The 14,766-nt window shown below is 38.0% G+C and overlaps 4 protein-coding genes across 4 annotated transcripts in view; 3 read left to right on the forward strand and 1 right to left on the reverse strand.

The window, feature by feature from the left end:
- LOC139188037 (uncharacterized) overlaps nt 1-14,766 on the forward strand; it is a 57,632-nt gene that overhangs the window by 38,185 nt on the left and 4,681 nt on the right. The gene's annotated exons all lie outside the window — the stretch shown is intronic.
- Nucleotides 1,682-4,648, forward strand: LOC103442320 (serine/threonine/tyrosine-protein kinase HT1-like). The gene is made up of 5 exons (XM_070805356.1): nt 1,682-2,357; nt 2,645-3,380; nt 3,488-3,646; nt 3,728-3,935; nt 4,465-4,648. The coding sequence occupies exons 2-5, from the start codon at nt 3,336-3,338 to the stop codon at nt 4,512-4,514; spliced, it is 462 nt and encodes a 153-aa protein (XP_070661457.1). The 5' UTR covers nt 1,682-2,357; nt 2,645-3,335; the 3' UTR covers nt 4,515-4,648.
- On the reverse strand, nt 5,498-6,918 carry LOC103411354 (LOB domain-containing protein 27-like). Its single transcript, XM_008349993.3, has 2 exons — nt 5,977-6,918; nt 5,498-5,796 (listed from the first exon to the last, which is right to left on the reverse strand). Exons 1-2 carry the CDS (start codon nt 6,798-6,800, stop codon nt 5,697-5,699), a joined length of 924 nt encoding a protein of 307 aa, XP_008348215.2. The 5' UTR covers nt 6,801-6,918; the 3' UTR covers nt 5,498-5,696.
- Nucleotides 9,110-10,220, forward strand: LOC103442321 (uncharacterized). The gene is made up of 2 exons (XM_008381099.4): nt 9,110-9,280; nt 9,400-10,220. Exons 1-2 carry the CDS (start codon nt 9,125-9,127, stop codon nt 10,081-10,083), a joined length of 840 nt encoding a protein of 279 aa, XP_008379321.3. The 5' UTR covers nt 9,110-9,124; the 3' UTR covers nt 10,084-10,220.

A 14,766-nucleotide genomic window follows, 5' to 3' on the forward strand; every position in this document is an offset into this window, starting at 1 on the left:
TGCTGGAATACAACTCGGTACATCAAGTGTTATCATACAAATGGTTGAATTTTATTTTTTTTCAAGTATCAAATCACTTGTGTAATAATATTTGATGTATCGAGTTGTGTTTTCAGCACACTGAAAAATCTTTTATAAAAAAAAATAATAAAATATGTTATAATAATTTGATATCTAACTCGTAATACCTCGCACATATCTTTTTGCCTTAACCTTTGTACTTCAGTTCATTTTCCTCCAACCTGATATCTAAGTCACACATCCTTATTGTTCTGTCATATTTGTGACATTCATGTTTCAGAAACGCCTCCCTCAAACAAAAAAAAAAAAAAAGGTTTCAGAAATGCCAAAGTAATGAGTTTTTCACAAAAAAAAAAAAAAAGGCCAAAGTAATGTGTTTTACTTTCTAATAAGGCATTGGTAATTCAATTATTGTGATGGGTTTTTGGCTACCAAAAGGGCACTTTCTTGCAAAATTGTTCTTGATAGAATCTATGAAATAAATAAAAGTCACATATCTTCCATTTTCTTGCAGAATTGTTCTTGATTAATTTAGTTAGAGCAGTGTGTATGTGTTATATGTTTATGTAAATCTTGAAAATATTTTCTTTATCAAATCTTAGAATGGATGAATTATCATATATAGCTAATTTGATTAAAACAATGTGTTTATTACATGGAGTTTTGACTCAGTAATTTAGTTTAAATTAATTAAAAGATTGCTCATATATATGTGTATTTCCAACGAGGATTAGTTGAGTTGTAAGGTCTATGTTTGAATTCCATTGCAACCAACCATTTTTGGTGCACGATCTATAAAAACAAAAAAAAGACTAAGACCCCTTGTGTAAGCTCTCAAGAAGACTTGTAATATGCTCTGACCTTGATGGATTAGCTTTCCTTTCCCCTAACTTTTACAAATCAAATATATAAATCAGTTATTTAGTAGTCACTTAGTATAATGATTAAATAGTTTTCATTTTGATTTGTAAGTGAGGAGAAATTTTTCAGTTTGTTGTGAACACTGAACACGACTCGATACACCAAGTATCATAATAAAATAGTTTGAATTTTTTTTTAAAGTTTCCAACTAATTGTATTATTACAACGTGTTTCTAGTAAATTAAAAAATCTCTCATAAATGAGAAGTTTTAAGTTCGATTCTTGTCAAGGTGAATTCGAACCAAATTATTATGACTCTTTCATTGTGAAGTTTAATTCACTCCCTCCATCACTTAATGTACATAATATCATATTATTAAAAAAAACTATTTATTTAGTAATTATTTTATTTTATTATAATCTAAACTACCTATTAACGAAACTCTCTTAATCAATCAAAAGAGAGCGCAAAGACCAAATTAACTCAAATAAATTAATAAATTAAAAGTTATGTAGAATATAGTAAATTACACACAAAATATTTTTAATTTTTTTTTTTCAAATGTCTTATAACCAATTAACCATATCAGTTGCCTTGTAAACTTTTAGTAAAGAAATATTTATTCAAAACTAGTAGTCAAGGATATGAACAGTCTTATTTCGCCACGCAAAATCATTTGAAGATTAAAAAAAGTAAAAATTAGAAATCATTTTACATTTTCTCTTTTTATAAATTTTTACGGTTGCTAGTAATATTCCACACGCGGATAAGGCCAATAAGTTAATCTCAACTGAACTCACTTCCCAAGCACCCACCGCCACCGTCGCCGCCACCAAATTCCCAAATCTCCACCTGGAGCCTCTCAGTTTCATCCTCCTCTGCCTTGCTCAACTCTATCTGCTTGTTCTTCTACTGATTTCCTCTCTCTCCCCAATTCCCAATAATAAATGTAATCCACTCTCACTGATAGAGCTCTCATCAGTGACCATTTTTATATTCTAGGGTTGTTGGTGGGTGCCTCTGGGTTTTTATTCTGGCCCCCCCAAACAAAAGGCACATCCTAGATTTGTAGGATCCTCAACCGTGATTCTGAGGATGGGTCTGTTTTCTGAAACCTACAGTACCAAGCATGTCCTTTTATTATAGAAATAGAAAGTCTTTATCTTTCTCCCTCTTCAATCATACAAAGTCTCCTTATTTTTTTGACTTTTTTTCCATTTTTATCCGGACCAAAGCTTCCATCGTTACTTCAAATGTAGTCCTACAATTAAAGGGTACCCTTTGTTTTGGTTAATTAGTCAGTGTATGTTGTTCTTGTTTTAGAAGTTTAGAGAGAGAAAATTATGGGATCTGGTAATGAGGTTTATTCAGTTGCGGATTTCAATTTGGATGCCAAGTGGCTGATCGATCCCAAACATCTTTTTGTTGGTCCGAGGATTGGGGAAGGCGCGCATGCCAAAGTGTACGAAGGAAAGTAAGTCAAACCTCAGTACAACCTCTATGTTTGTTTTGTATTAGATTCTGAATTTCTGGTCTCTCAAGTTTACCAATTTATTATTATCTCTTAGATCTTGTTAAATATAAATGCAAAATTGAGTTGGGTTTTAGCAGAACCAATCAAAGATCAAAAATTGCTTTGGTGTCGTGCAATTCTGGTGTTTATGATGCCGAATATTTGTTTTTCGTGTCGAGTTACAACGATGATGTTCTGTTCTGTTGTGTTCTTAAATCTATTTGTTTGTTGTGTTTTGTTTGTTCTAGATATAAGAACCAAAATGTTGCTGTAAAAATTGTTCATAGAGGAGAAACCCCAGAGCAGATTGCCATGGTCATAGTGACTGAGCTTCTTCTAGGCGAACTTTGCACAAATACTTGTTCAGTATGCGGCCAAGGTGCTTGGACTCGTGCGTGGCAGTTGGGTTTGCGCTTGATATTGCTTGTGCTATGGAGTGCTTACATTCCCACGGCATCATTCACTGTGACCTGAAATCTGGTATGTGGTTTAGTTCATTGTTTAACATAAAGGTTGACCTTTGAACGAAGTCACTTAGCTCGACGTTAGGAGAGTCAAGGGGGGAACGCCTACATAGAAGAACGGAGAAGGATTAAAGTGAAGTCTATCTGTGGGCATGTCTCAAATATGGAAATCCGAAGGATTGTTATTTAGCATTAGGGGAAGCTGATAGTTTAGTATTCAGCATGATTGAAGGCTGCCGTAGCAGAATTAACTTCGGGATCACAAAACGAATTGATTTAGTTCACGTAACTGTCATTTCTTTGGCTTGGGGATGGAACTATTGTTAGGGCGAAGCTTATTTCCGGAAACAGGGTTTGTTCCACAATCTTACACTTTTATCGTGTCCTTTTCCCAAAGAATTTGATCTTGACTGCCGACCAAAAAACAGTCAAACTTGCAGACTTTGGCTTAGCAAGAGAAGAGTCATTGACAGAGATGATGACCGCTGAAACTGGGACATACCGGTGGATGGCTCCTGAGGTACGGTACTTAACTTGGTCATTCAAAGGTTGAAAATTTGTTTCTCATATATCTTGTGAGTGTTTGATATCAGCAAATTAATTTTCCACCTTTGTATTTGGTGACAGCTTTACAGCACAGTTACATTACGGCATGGAGAAAAGAAGCATTACAATCATAAGGTGGACGCTTACAGCTTTGCAATTGTATTGTGGGAACTCATCCATAACAAGCTGCCTTTCAAAGGCATGTCGCATTTACAAGCAGCGTATGCCGCTGCTTTTAAGGTAACAAAATACCACAATGGTCTTATTCACAACTTGGTACCTTTTAAGCTTCGTAATATGAGGTTATACGAATTGTTTCAGAATGTGAGGCCAAGTGCTGAAAGCTTCCCTGAGGATTTGGTGTTGATTGTAACTTCATGTTGGAAAGAGGATCCCAATGACCGGCCCAACTTCACCCAAATTATACAGATGCTGCTGCGTTACCTCTCTACTATTTTGGCACCAGCACCCGCTGTCCCTCAACTGATATTCAAATCTGAGAACGCTGTACTCCCACCAGAGTCGCCCGGTACTAGTTTTTTGCTGTCACTGTTGAAATTCGGATAGTCGTTAGGTTTAGTTTGGTCCGATTGAGATCAAATAGAAAGGAATTTTTAGAGTTGTGGAGTTGGGGTTGCTGTGATCATAAATCTAATCCACTCACTGAAAGAGTTCTCATCAGTGGCCATTTTAGAATTGTGGGGTTGTTGGTGGGTGCCTGTGGGATTTTATTCTTTGCCCCCTAAACAAAAGGCACACCCTATATTTATAGGATCCTCAACCGTGATGCCGGGGATGGGTCTGTTTTCTGAAACCTACAGTACCAAGCAAGTCCTTTTCCTTTTATTATAGAAAGTCTTCATCTTTCTCCCTCTCCAATCATACAAAGTCTCCTGATTTTATTACTTTTTACCATTTTTATCCAGACCAAAGCTTTCATCTTTGCTTCAAATTTAGTCCTACAAATAAAGGGTACCCCTTGTTTTGGTTAATTAGTCAGTGTATGTTGTTCTTGTTTCTTGGCATCGGTTGATCAAAGGTGTTTAATTGTTTTGTAGGTACAATTTTGTCAAAACTAAAGACGGCAAAAATCTACTACCACAATTAGTTTCTAGCTTTAATTCGCGTAAACTCCTTATTTGATCATCAAAAAATTAACGATTCAGATCATAAGATGAAACCGTGAAGTGTGCTCAAGCGCTAATCAATTAGTAAGTTGTTTGATCACACTTTACCACTTAATCTCATCTTAATCTCATGATTCAAACAACGATGACATATCCCGCATTGATGAAATATCAATAGCCACATTGTTGACATGTTGACATATTGACAACGAATTGACATATTGGTGAAAAGTCGTGCGGAATATTAACATATCCATATCTGTAAATATCAACAACGTATTAATTATACGTATTGACATCCCATATCAACACAAATCTACATATTATCAGTAATATAGACGAAATATTACATATCAATAACTCTCCCGCTCCATGAATAGTGGAGCAGGGTATCTGCTGTGAAGTGCTCATGAGGTTATCATACATATAATACGATATTTCACTAAAAATGCAAGCTAGCTAACTACCACCGTAGTTCTACATAGAATGCACATTTTTTGGCGTATAAAATATTGGATTGAAACTAATAAGTTACTATTTTCAATGCATGTTTAATTAAGGAAGAAATAAAAAAATTACGGTCAACTTGAAGATAGGAGATCAATTACTCTAGAAGAAAACTTATTCATTCCAATCTCTCCAAAATGAGAGGATTAGAAGGAAAAGTTTTACTTCATGTTTAATCAATCATCTCAAATATTCCTCTATGCAAACTGCGCATGTGATGATCTTCTTATGCAACTGACCTTTCAGACGAGAGAAGAGAAACCATCATCACTTTGATTTTGTTAAACAATGTTATGTGTGTTTTAATATTTTTCATGATCGCATCAATCAAAATGGCTAAGAGATATTGTTGCCTATCACACTAATATTTAACAAAAGAAATAATAACTTTATTAGTTAACACTAATAAAATTGTGAAATGTCTGATAGAACTTGGGAGTAGAAATATAGAAGGCAGTGAAAAATTTAAGTTCATATCAATCCTCTGCAAAAATGATTGATTAAGAGCTAGCCTACATCTCTTATTCAATGAATGCGTACGTGGAAACAATTAAACAAAATTGTTGAGCTTTGAACACCAAATTTAAAAACAAATAGAAAAATTAAGAACTCGTTCTGAAATTACTTGAATTACTTCAGTTGTTTTCTAGCTATAGCTACTTCACACTTGTTAGACTGAAGCATGCTGCCGCACTCTTGAGATCATTCTGTGAGACATGTTCGATCGATTGCGTGCCCTTGAACGATGATTCAGCACTGCATATAATTAAATTTAATTTGTAAGCAAAATTGTAGCATAAAATCATCTAAACTACGGTACTGCAGAAAGGGAACACTGATCTAGCCAGCTAGGCTAAGTGGAGGTTAGCAATTAGACAACATATAGTAACATAAATCTCAAATTATAGAAGACAATTAGTTAAACATTGTACACACCTAGACTCACAGGCTTCTTTAGATTCGATATACGATTGTCGATCATCAGCAATTGTATCAAATGGAATGTCATCATAATCATGGGGAACATCCATTTCTTGGTGAATAGGAAAGGCTTGTGAAGGAACCAAATTGGACTGAATAGCCATAAGTTGTTCGACATTGTTATCGTCATAATAGGGATGTTGAAACCTAAGAGGTTTTACCATATTATCATTTTCGTCAATATAAACCCCATTAAGTCCATTTGCAAGATACTCATTAGCCACCCAGGGCGTTCCACCACTGCCACCAGAAGCATATTGATACGGATATTGATGTTGTTGATAAAGTGTCAGAGCCGCCACATCGGGGTTCGTAGGTATACCTAGCTGCAACTGCGATGAAGGACACGAGTAGTGCTGCGGGGAAGAAGGCATTCGATATTGACATTGATCCTTGCAAATTGCAAGATGCGTTCTCACATATCGAAGCTCTTCTTGGGCTTGCTGTAACTGGAAAGTCAATTGGTTTATGATGCCCATACATCCGGTGACTGGAAATTTGGCACACATATTGGATTCATATATGATCGATCTCATAGCCTCCTCCCTTTTCTCAGGATGAACTTGCTTTAGAATCTTCATTATGTTCGCAACGCCGTACAATCGGTGGGCGTTTTGAAACAGCTTCGGTTGATCGGGCGGAAAGTGTGGAGCAAGAGCGCAGTCCTTAGCACACTTTCGTCTTTGGTATTTGCACGCAGCACAGGCTTGGCTTGTGCCTCCTTTTATCGTCATTGTAGGGTAGAATGTACATTCATCAACCTTTTTGGTGATCATCATTTAGGGTTTAATAACTTGATTGGAGAGAGGGAGAGGAAGAGAAATATAGATGCAAAGATAAAAGTGATTGGAATTATAAGGCTGGAAAATTGATGGAAATGAATAAAAATATGCGATATGGCTTGGTTTTGATCGTCAAAAACCAGATTTGATCGATTGCGATTAACGAGAGTGAGGTGGATTAGAAGACCAAGTAAAATTTGAACGTTTCTCTATTCAAAAGTAGATCTTGTTGAACTGATTTTTAAGTATCTCGGGAGTCCTATTTATACACAGTTGCACGGTTAGCTTAGGTTGTTTGGTAATTTTCTACTGTATATATTTATACCTGGAAAATCACCAGTATACCCCTTTTCACTTTGTTGTGATAGACGTGAGCTAACCATTGTAACTAAAGCTAGCTAGTTGTCTTGGATGAGATCAAGTATGTGCCAAAATAAAGAAAAAAGAACTAAGGAGAAACACCATCCACAAATTACAACAAAAAAGCAGTCCATGCATGGTATAAAGTAGGGTGTGGTTAATTTTTTGTGGACTCAAAACAGTTTGTCCTATATTTTACCTTGCCTTTGGCAAAGAGTTAATTACCTTGATTATTTCTTTTAATTTTTCTTCGGTAAAGAGTGAAAAAAATCGATTGTATAAGTTTGACAATAATTAGAACTCTGAAATTCTAGTTTCCCTTCATTATTTGAGTCCTGATATTTTAAAGTCCTCAAAATGAGGATATGTGAGGACTAAATTCATATTAACTACAAGATTATAGTAATTTGGATCCAAAGGCTTAAAATTCATAACCATTAAAAGACATGTTTTCTTTCTCTTTGGTCCCACAATCACGATGGTCTCCTTCATTTTAAGCTGGTTTTGCTTTATTAATTTGTCAAATATTTAAGTCTTTAGATCTAAACTAATATAATCTCGTGACTAATATCCATTTGGTCCTCACAGATCCTCAAAATGGAGACCTTAGGAGAGTAGGACTGCATTTCTTTTGTCTCACATTTGAAAAGATATGAGATAAGTACATTATAAATCAAATTGTATGTATGATCATGATAATTGAAATTGAATATTAATGAACCATTTATTTATTGAAAATGTCTCAAAATGATCCATTTACAGAGAACTAAACTCATTGCGAGGCTAAGCCTACCCTCTTCTTCTTAGTGTAGATAATATCACTTGTTAAAAAAATAAAAAAGCATCTTCTACAATTCTAACTCGTTTCGACTCTTTATTTGACGATTTTTCTATAAATATATATGTTCCACCTTTTATTCAAGGGAACTTTAACGAAAAGATCTCGGTACTGTTCACTTTAACGAAAAACCACATTTTTACACTAAAAAGTTAATCATGGTACTATTCACTTTACCCTTTATTTTGTTCTTATCTTTAAAACTCAAAGTTTTCAAGTCATTTTCATTAGTTTTCCTTTTATTCAATCCATAATATATATATATATATATATATATATATATATATATATATATATATATATATAAGTATACATATCCGTCCAACTGCTTGAAGGAGTATAATCAACCTAATTAATTAAGGATATATTATAGCTTAAGTAAAATTTGAATAGGGTTTGATCATCATGTGAAGTTGAGTGCGTTCGAGAGGTGGAAAGTGAAAGATTTGGCGGCCAAGTTGTATAAACTCCATAACATCCACGCAGTATGTTTCCCGTAGACAACTGCAACGATAAAAAAACGTACTATAAAATTGTTTAGGAAGTAGAAATTGTGTGGACGGAACCAATATAAGCCAAGAGAATTACCCCGCATCTATCTTCTATTATATCAACTAATCATTTTTTCTCCCCCCCCCCCCTTTTTTTTTGGCTCTTGATTAATTAATGCCTTGTTTGAAATTGCTTTAAAATGAATGAAAATGTTTTTGAAACCAATTTTTAGTAAAAATTTAAGTGAATCTTGAAAAAGCATTTGATGTGCTTCCTGAAAAAAAAAGCATATAGCACAAATCTAATGCTGGTTCCTTCTAATTGATGCTTTTGAAAGCTAAAATCAATTTCACCAAAAACGTTTTTAATCATTTTAAAAGTATTTCCAAATAATTCATAATTAATTGATTCTAAAAAAAGTAATTGTTTGTAATAAAAAAAATACTAACCACGCATTTTTTTATACAGGTACTTCAACGCTAAATTCATTCAAATTATGCAATTTAACTAAGCTCAAATCTACATAATTTACCACAAATTGATGTGTGTTTTTACTTTTACACGTACTGGCTTTATATAAATTTTCATTAATTTCATAATTCGATCATAACCATCCCTTTACTTGTATTGTATGCCTCTCCCTTTCAGTTCCTCAAGTGCTGCCTCAAACTTTTGGCCATATTTTGCCTCTAATTCCTTCTCTTCCTATTCCGTCTTATTTTCTGATTCTTCCATTGAGCACCGCCACCGACGGCAATGCGTAAATTTGCAGCCGATTTTATTTGAGGTATAAATTAATTCAAATTTATATACCCGACGTATTTTTGCTCAATCATGCATGCATGCATGCATGCATGCATAACCCTAATTATCTATATAATTAATACGTTGTGGTTAATGATTCAGATCAGTGCATGCAATAACTGTATGGATTTTCTCAAAAAAGCCAAGGTGGTACGATTTCGAAGCCACCAAAACAAATACCTATTAGCCGATGACGATCAAGTGTCGGTGTGGCAGAACCGCGAGGGAACGTTGCAGAACGCGCGGTGGACGGTGGAGTTAATTAGCGATAATCCAAATGCATTGCGATTGAAGAGCTGTTTCGGGAAATACTTAACGGCGTTAAGCACGCCGTTCATTCTAGGGATCAAATGCAACAAGGTCCTGCAAACCACGCCAAAGACGTTGGATCCGATAGTGGAATGGGAGCCGGTAAGAGACGGGTTCAAGTGGAAGATGAAGACGGCGAACGGGCAATTCTTGCGTGCAAGCGGGTGTAACGTGCCGCCTTGGAAAGACACGATCACGCACGACAATCCGTGTAGAGGTGTGATGAGAGATTGGGTTCTGTGGGATGTGGAAGTTGTGGAGATTCGTGAACAACAAGAACAAGAACAAAGGAACGTTGATAATGTTAATGATAGTGCTAGTTGTTATAGTACTACTGCAACACAAGATCCAACAGAACCGGATCCACCGTCTGTTTCGCGGTCGGAATCTTCACAAACACAGCCAGACTCTCCAGCCGGCGTTGATCTTTCTTCACCCAAAGATCATATATCGGATTCGGATAAAAAAAATACATAACATGACGTTGGAGTTTGGGGTTATTAATTAGGAAATATGATATGTATGCAAGAAAATTAGGGTTGTACTTGTATGATTTGTATGAATGATCAGATGATCTTCTATCTACAAAATAGACTAAGTTATATATTTACACACACGCAACACATAGAAGACTTCTCTCTCTCTCTCTCTCGCCTAACCCTAGAGCAAAATACACAGAACTATTCCCAAGCCGTCGGCCCTGCCTTTGGCTTGGGGTCGGTGGCAAGTTGTCAACCCACCTTTTTCCCTCCCCATCCCCTCGTCGTTCCCTTTACTTGTGAGCTTTTGTGTTATAAGGTTCCTTTCTGAGCTTTTGTCTCAGCGTTTTCCCTGATCTCCGTCTCAGATCTCCCCTTCCTCCACTCGCTTTTGCCTTAGATTTCAAAATCCTTAACTCTGAAGTTCGTTTCTTTCCGGCCCATGCACCATGATTCTCATCAAGCATCACTCCAATGTCCACCCTTCCCACTTGGCTTAGTTTCTCCATCCTCACTCGTTAAAGTCCTCTCCTCTCCCTCGGTCCAACATCAACCCATGTCTGCAACTACTCATCTTAAACGCGAGTTGACGCGTATTTCTCGGTAAGTGTGTAGAGTTTCAGCTCGGATGTTGCTTGTGGGTTGGCTCTGTTGCTTGTGGGTTGGCTATTACCACTGTTTTCCTCTGATTTGTGGATTCAGTCTCTTAGGTGCGATTTTGGAATCAATAAGTGCGAAGTGCCCATTCGATCTAGAACGAAATCGGAGGATTTTGGAATTTTCTTGACAAAAAACAAAAAACAAAAATTTTACACACGCACTATCACCAATCAATTGGATTTTGCCTTATGTATTACCGTTTCTATTAAATGAAGCTAAAATCCTCCAATTGGATTTTGGATTTTGGATTTCAGCTAAGTTTTTGTGTTTGGCTGAAACAAATTTCCAAAAATTGATTAGCGATTAAGGAAATTGACTGTAGTTTCTTCAATATTACATTTCTTTTTAAGATAAAAAAAATCTCATTAATATTGATTGTTGATGCACAAAATCAGCGAAGACTTTGGTACAACAGAAAGTGTCAGGTTTTGTGACCTTCGCTTGGTTGCTTCGGTCACTAGTGAGGATAAGTACGTAAATGAATAGAGACAGAGAAGCAAACACAGGATGTACGTGGTTCACCCAGATTGGCTACGTCCACGGAGTAGAGGAGTTCTTATTAGTAGTGAAGGGCTTACACAAGTACAAAGGATCAAGCTCTCAATTTAGTGAGTTCTTGTGAATGATTTAACACAAAATGGCATTCGGCAATATTGTGGGGGAATGACCCCTATTTATAGAAAAACTTGTAGCTTTGTCACATTGACATGTGTCATGTTATGATTGGTTCTTGATGTCGACACGTGCTGCGCTTTGATTGGCTTCTAATCTTGACACGTGTCGAGTAGTGATTGGCCTCCTAGTCGGAGGGGAACTCTTCTGGGTCCTTGACAGTATAGCGTTGGCCGGTGCTCGGTAGTTTCGGGATTGGTCAAGTATGGTACAAACAGTGCTCCCCTAAGTTCCCGAGTGAGGGAAACTCCTCGGTTGGGGACTTGCAAGATCCAATCCCTTGAGTAATCACGAAACTTCTAAGTACCGAAGTGTGGTCTGATCTTCATCTGCCCTTCTCTGGAAGTACCTTTCCTCCATCCGGGAATGGTGTATTTAGCTGATGTTGACGCACAAGGTAATGTATCAATTTCACTTGAAGCTTAGTTGTAGTTTCGGGCTTAGTCAAGTGTGATACAAACCCTATAGTAGGAGTCCCCCAAGTCGCCGAGCTAGGAGATCTGCCGAAAGAGGTGACAGACAAGGTAAGCAGTCAAACTTCCAAGTAAGCAACCCAGGATCAGAGGTTTGACTTCGGCTTCCGGTTGATTGTTCTCCTTCTCCTTGTCTCTCATTCAACTGCCAGGATAAGGAGAAGCAAATGGATAAGAGATGATATGAGATACTTTTGCTTTTGAAGAAGTAACTTTCCACAGGCTTATTCTTGAACTGTGCTGGAGGGTTTTCTGGTGCCCTTCAGAGTATAAGGCCGACTCAAAAATTTGAGGGTCAAAACAAGTCCATCCAATCTAGAGTACGTTCGACCTTGATGATATGGGATACTTTTGCTGTTGACGGAATAATGAATGTGGTATGGAAAGGTGTCGTGCTGTAGTGATCTGTTTCAGCTCACCGTTGAACCTTCTGCTTCAATCTTTTGCATGGCAGAAGTGGTGTGCAACCTTTGCATTTAAATGGTCCTTCAGAACATTCCTTCATAGTGACTCATCCACGCTTGGCAGCTTCAGTGTAAAGAGCCAATATCTGATCAACTGTCATGAGGTATTTGCCGGTGGAATTCGTGACCTTGACAGCAGTTGAGGATGAGTACTCGAGAGCAATGCTAAGTAAGCAACCAGGCAAAGGCTCCAGGCAGTCAGTTCCAAATTGGAGGTTTGATTTCAGGTTCCGACTGACTGCTCTCTTTCTCCTTGTCCTGCAGGTGTGGACAAGGACAAAGACAAAGACAGGGAGAAAGCATGATATGGGATACTCTTGCTTTCGACCCTGATGATATGAGATACTCTTGTTCTTGGTGTGGCTTATTTGCTGAGGTATTATCGGGGGGAAATAAAGCTGAGTATTTCGAGAGGTTATGTTGAGGGTGCCTTTTCGAATGCGAGAAAGGGTTGAGCATTTTTGCAGGTTTTTCTGTCCGTTGAGGAGGGAGGTCAATGTATATAGGGATTTCCCAATAACAAGTAGTAATGCTATTCCTTTACCCTTCTTGGTCACAACAATGTAGTGGGAGCTGCCAGCTTCACGTGTTTTAATTTTGTCAGAGCACTTTGAAAAAGTGGTATGTGGTATCTGGAAAGCTGATGTTACGTGTGAAGATTACAGACAAGCTTTATCTAAGGAAATCTGGCTCTCGAAGTTCTGAGAGTTGTGCCTCTTCGGTTTTCGAACAAGCAATCCCGTCGAGGATCTGACTCTCGAGATTCGGAAAGCGATGCTACTCCGGTTTTTGAGAAAGTAATTATGTTGGGAGTCTTTTCTCGAATGTGAGTAAAGGTTGGACGTTCTTGCCAACCTGTCTTGCCGCAAAACACGGAGGTCGACACACATAGGGACTTTCCAGTTGTCAAGCAGTGGTGCTGTTCCTTTACCCTTATGGGTAATAGTAGGGTAGCTGGAACTTCGAAATTCTCGTGCCTAAACTTTGTCAGAGATCTTTGACAAAGTTATATGTGGTACCCGAGGAGTTGATGGTGCATATGGAGAGCGGTGATTGAACAGTAAGATTCACGTGCTTTCTACTTCACCAGAAATCTTCGACAGATTGCCCGTAATTTCCGCAAAGCTGAGTGTGCATGTGACAGGTGCTGACGAGGCTGAAAAAGCAGGTGCTTCTTCGATTTCTGAGATCGGCCCTCGTGGTCTCTGAGCAGCCCAGCTTTTGAGAAAGCAAACGCCTCTTCGATTTCTGAAGCTCCGTCGAGTGCAGATTTTTATAGAGGCTGGCATTAAGTTCCACAGCACACTTGAATCTCTACCAGTAGAAGCTCATTTCTTGCACTTCTAAGATCTTGATTTGTCTGACCTCTTCCTTCTTCAACACATTTGAAAATGTCTGGACCCTCCGACCGTCGTTTTGACTTGAACCTTGGAGAAGAGATAGCCACGCCTTCTCCAGACAACATATGGCGCCCATCCTTCATATCCCCTACTGGTCCTCTTACCGTTGGGGATTCTGTGATGAAGAATGATATGACCGCTGCAGTGGTGGCCAGGAACCTTCTCACTCCCAAAGATAACAGACTACTTTCCAAACGGTCTGATGAGTTGGCTGTTAAGGACTCTCTGGCTCTTAGTGTTCAGTGTGCAGGTTCTGTGTCTAATATGGCCCAACGCCTATTTGCTAGAACCCGCCAAGTTGAATCATTGGCTGCTGAAGTGATGAGTCTCAAACAGGAGATTAGAGGGCTCAAGCATGAGAATAAGCAGTTGCACCGGCTCGCCCATGACTATGCTACAAACATGAAGAGGAAGCTTGACCAGATGAAGGAATCTGATGGTAAGGTTTTACTTGATCATCAGCGGTTTGTGGGTTTGTTCCAAAGGCATTTATTGCCTTCGTCCTCTGGGGCTGTACCTGGTAATGAAGCTTCAAATGATGAACCTCCAATGCCTCCTCCTTCTGGGGTTTTGTCAAGTACTGAGGCTCCGGATAACCACCCTCCGGTGCTTTCTCTTTCTGGGGCTCTACCGACTGCTGAGACTTCCCCTAAGCAACCTTTGTGAAGGCTTCCTTTTGTTTGTTTATTTTGACTCATGTATATGTACATATTTGTGGCTTATCGAAAATATTAATAAATAAGCTTTGCTTCATTTCAACATATTGTGTTAAATACACCAAAGCCTTCTTCATAAAGTTCTTTGAATTTTTTGCTTTTGTTGAAACCTGTATTGTTGAAGCTTTGTGAGTGAAGCATGTAGTTTGAGGTAGTGTTCCCTTAATTTCCCGAGTGAGGAAAACTTCTCGGTTGGAGACTTGAAAAATCCAAGTCACTGAGTGGTTGTGAGACTGCCGAGTGTCAAGGTGCAGTAGCATATGGTGGGAGTCCCCCAAGTCTTCAGGCGAAGAGAG

Source organism: Malus domestica, chromosome 09, assembly GCF_042453785.1.
Source record: "Malus domestica chromosome 09, GDT2T_hap1".
NCBI lineage: Eukaryota > Viridiplantae > Streptophyta > Magnoliopsida > Rosales > Rosaceae > Malus > Malus domestica.

Bases quoted from the DNA above. Each gene is read 5' to 3' on its own strand.
- LOC103442320 (XM_070805356.1), top strand. From the start codon at position 3,336: ATGATGACCGCTGAAACTGGGACATACCGGTGGATGGCTCCTGAG. The intron at 3,381-3,487 runs GTACGGTACTTA...ATTTGGTGACAG, and splicing joins ACCGGTGGATGGCTCCTGAG to CTTTACAGCACAGTTACATT. The intron at 3,647-3,727 runs GTAACAAAATAC...GAATTGTTTCAG, and splicing joins CGTATGCCGCTGCTTTTAAG to AATGTGAGGCCAAGTGCTGA.
- LOC103411354 (XM_008349993.3), bottom strand. From the start codon at position 6,800: ATGATGATCACCAAAAAGGTTGATGAATGTACATTCTACCCTACAATG. The intron at 5,797-5,976 runs GTGTGTACAATG...AATTATATGCAG, and splicing joins AAAGAAGCCTGTGAGTCTAG to TGCTGAATCATCGTTCAAGG.
- LOC103442321 (XM_008381099.4), top strand. From the start codon at position 9,125: ATGCCTCTCCCTTTCAGTTCCTCAAGTGCTGCCTCAAACTTTTGGCCA. The intron at 9,281-9,399 runs GTATAAATTAAT...TTAATGATTCAG, and splicing joins TGCAGCCGATTTTATTTGAG to ATCAGTGCATGCAATAACTG.